Genomic DNA, 4,090 nt, shown 5'->3' with positions numbered 1-4,090 from the left:
AGGTAAAATAATTCATTTAAAAAATACCAACATTACCATGCCATGACTTGACGATTGTGAGTTAATGGAATGGATTCAAGATTATTATTATTATTATTATTATTATTATTTCAAAATAGGGTGTACACTGTGTTTTTTTTTTAAATTTAGAATGATATCATATAAGGTTTAAAAATAGGGGTGATGCAAGATAATTTTCCAATTTACAAACATGTCACCAACCTTTGTAAAGAGTTTTTTTTTTTTTTTTGAAAAATTATCTTTTACCACCCTTAATTTGAAACTTTATATGAGATACCACCCTAAATTCCTAAAAATATCAACGGCACTCCTAAAGCCTAACACTGTTTTGAAATTAAAAAGACCACTTTGACCCTATGATGCCTATCTATATAAATGCCCATGTTTTTTATAGAATATATAAATGCCCATTCTCATCCATTGAAAACCCACAAACTTAGGTGGGACCCTCCACTTCTTCCTCCTCTTCTTCTTCAAACACAACAGCACCCGCACCTCCTCCCTCCCATGTCCCTGCAAAAATTCTGAAATATAACCTACAGGGGAGCTGTTGAAGAGGCCGAAGACCCATTTTCTTCCTCCTCTGTTCTTCTTGTATGAGAGGTACTCGACCTTCCCTCTCCTGAACAAGTCGCACATATGCTCCACCTCTCAGTTTCTCTAGCCTCATCCCACCTGGTTGCTGCATCTTAGACACTTTCAATAAATTCACAAGTCCCCCAATCAAGAAAAGCAAGCTCCCAATTATCCCCATCCAAACCCAGTTCTAATCCCCTGCCAAAGATAATCAAGATAATCTCTGATCTAATCATCATCTAATCCAACAGATTCTTTTGCCAGTAGTTCTGAGTTTAGAGTTCAGTTCTTACCAGTAGCATCAGTCCATGGTGTATTTCTCCTGATCGGTAACGTAAGTTTAGAATTGCGCTCCCACCGTGAACAAGCTTCCCAACAAGAATGGAATTTGAATGCTTACTTGTAGAATCTGCATTCATGTATTCCAATCTGTTACGAGATAACCATGAACCATACAATTGGATCTCTCTTGCCGTTGCGAGCTTCACGATCTCTACCATTTCGTTTTTCAAAAGGTCCAACACCTATCTCTTCCATTTCGTTTTCAAAACTTTGACAGCTTTATCAGAAATTAAGCAGGTCATCTAAGTTACGTCGGAGATATAATCAGAGGAGAAGGGAAGCCCTAATTTGAATAGCGGGATTAGGGCTGCCGAGATCCTAGTGCCATCAAATTAGAGTGGTGGGTTTATTATCCTTCAAGGGTAAAATGGCAAAGGATAAACTTGTCATTTAAAAAATAATAACAGTGACACGTCATCACTTGACGCTTGTGAGCTAACAGAATAGATTTAAAAGTTATTAATTTTTCAAAATAGGGTAGACACTTGATATTTTTAAGAATTTAAGGTGGTATATCATACAAGGTTTCACATTAGGAGTGGTAAAAGATAGTTTTCCTTTTTTTTTTTTCTTACATTATGTGTTTTCGGAAATTTAGGGTGGTATCTCATATAAGATTTAAAAATAAGGGTGATACAAGATAATTTTTCAATTTACAAACATGACACCAACCTTTGTAAATACCTATTAAATTTTTTATGGTATTCTTGTAATGAAAATTTTTGTTAGAAACAAAATTGGTGGAAAGAAAATTATATCATTATGTTTTTACCTTTTTAGCATAATACAATTTATTTTTGTCAAAGACATATTTTGTCATTTCATGTGTCAACTTGAAAAGTGTGCAAGACAATGATGAATGCTCTTCACAGCACCACAATGTTAAAGATCTCTTTTACCCTCGACTTAAAAGGTTGACAACAAGAAATACCGTCCTTATAATTATTTTAAGATAAACATGTTAGAGAGAGAGAGAGAGAGAGGTTCAAATTATGTCTTTTCATTACAAACTTTGAATGAAGGAGATCTTCATTCTACAGATTGGATCCTTTCTCCCAATTACCTTTACATAATATTCGTTGAATGAAGGAGATCTTCATTCTATAAATTAGATCATGTCTCATTACATAGATGAGAATTTTTAATAAAAAATTATTCGCTACCACATTTACTACATTAGATAATATTCAGTGATATGTTTAAGAGAGGGAATCTGTCATCAAATTCATGGGAGACTTGAGAAAGTTCTTGCAAATTTTCAACCAAAACTTCCGATCCGGCTCGGCAATCTGCAATCTCGATTTTACAAGCTCAGCATACTCCTTCTGCAATTTGTGAATTAATTTATGAGTAAAATAGATAACGTACCAAGCAAGTTCCTCTACATATGAAGAACTTAATTAATAGTAAATTTGAATAAGAACATGGTGATCATATATATATCTTCATACCTTAATGGAGTTACTGTCAGCAAGACGATCAATAATATTACATAAGATGTCTATTGTGTATTCAGGGTGGCCTTGAATCCCTAGTATATGGTGAGGGTGGACGGAATTAAACATCTCCACTCCTGTTTGGTCTGAGAAGGCAATGACCTTGGCACCCATGGGGACCTCCCTTACCTCATCCTGATGACACTCAATGATGGTGAGGGTGGGTGGAATTTCCTTTAAACCATCAAAGAAGCCACAAGGGGGTAAGTCTTCCACCATGCAGACTTTTCTCAACCCAAGATCCCATCCACCGCAAGCTCTCTCAACCTTCCCACCCAATGCTCTGCACAATACCTAATTAATCAACGAAAAAAATGATAATAAGAAATCTAATAATGAAGATCAAGAGAAAGCCCAATATATAATTGACCTAGCCAGATAGATGAAAGAGTATACCTGATGCCCAAAGCATATTCCAAGCACTTTCTTCCCCATAGAGTCCAGTTTTTGAAGCATAGAGCAAAGCTTCAAGACCCATGGGTCATTCCCATAAGCATCATAAGGGCTACCACTGATTACAAAACCATCATACCTGTGAAGCTCATCCATGTCAGGGAACACTCCATCCACAACACTGAACATCTCCCATGTTTCTCCTTCATCTGCAAATGCATTCTTAAACACATTAATGTAGCCTCCATACTCTTTCTTCACATAATCGGTGTCCCTTGCAGCCATCAGTAGAGCATATCTCTTCTGATCCCCCCCAACACCTTCCATCTGAGAGAGAGAGAGAGAGAGAGAGAGAGAACAAGAAACAGATATATATATATATATATATATAGAGTACTGGAAAGGATTACTGATCAAATCATAAACCCAATTCACCCAAAAACAAATTCACAAACCCAGTTGCCTCTGGAAGCTAAGACTTCTATAGAGATTGAGAGACGAGTTTGGGGTGAAAGGAGAGGCGGAGGAGGTATTTATATAGAGGTGTGTGGACGTGATTGTTGCTTTGTTTCCGGTTTAAGAAATACATTCTATCCTCCTACATCCCACGTCTCTCTCATAGCGAGCTCTTTCTTCCCCAATTCTCCGATATCTCTCTTTCTTCTCAACCTTAAATAGAAAGAAATCTGCCAACGTAAGGTTAGGAGGAAAAACGAATCCCCTCCCTTACCTATTTTTATTTCCTTCCTCATCATCCACTCTCTTATTTCTAATTTCTCAAGAGTACCTCCACTTTCTTTTTATTTCTCAGATCCTTTCCCTCTGTTTCTCATCCCTTCAGAAGATATCAGGCCTATCGTTGGCGTCGGTGCCAGTGCAATCGAAAAGTCCTATTCTGATTAAGTCAGATACTAAAACCCTATCACCAATGACTATGAAAAAAGCTCTCATAAACCCTGCATTCTCGAAAACCCAAATTCCTTTATTGCATTACTGGTAAGTTCTCTGAAAGCTAAGCAATCGATCAATCACTGTTCTCATCACGTTTCTCTCTAATGAGAGTTTCTACCGATCTTGACTACTCTTGAGGTCTTGGTCAACTTTATCCCTTTGGTTCTTGATTCTCTGATTACTGTAAGTAATTATTATTTTGAAACAATTTATTTCTAGGTTTCATGTGCTTAAATTAAAATTGATTTCTCCTTTGGTCTGTGTGCAGGAACATTTTTTTTTTTTTTTGGCGGGGGGGGGGTGGGGGTGGG

At 36.9% G+C, this 4,090-nt stretch overlaps 1 protein-coding gene across 1 annotated transcript; it reads right to left on the bottom strand.

Annotated features, from left to right (window-relative positions):
* Positions 1-2,002: 2,002 nt before the first annotated feature.
* On the bottom strand, positions 2,003-3,179 carry LOC122080838 (gamma-glutamyl peptidase 5-like). Its single transcript, XM_042647709.1, has 3 exons — positions 2,832-3,179; positions 2,391-2,729; positions 2,003-2,264 (listed from the first exon to the last, which is right to left on the bottom strand). Exons 1-3 carry the CDS (start codon positions 3,153-3,155, stop codon positions 2,139-2,141), a joined length of 789 nt encoding a protein of 262 aa, XP_042503643.1. The 5' UTR covers positions 3,156-3,179; the 3' UTR covers positions 2,003-2,138.
* Between the last annotated feature and the right edge of the window lie 911 nt (positions 3,180-4,090).

Source organism: Macadamia integrifolia, chromosome 6 (assembly GCF_013358625.1).
Source record: "Macadamia integrifolia cultivar HAES 741 chromosome 6, SCU_Mint_v3, whole genome shotgun sequence".
Taxonomy (NCBI): domain Eukaryota; kingdom Viridiplantae; phylum Streptophyta; class Magnoliopsida; order Proteales; family Proteaceae; genus Macadamia; species Macadamia integrifolia.
Note: the sequence above shows the minus strand (reverse complement) of the source record. Positions and strands in the feature narration are given on the sequence as shown.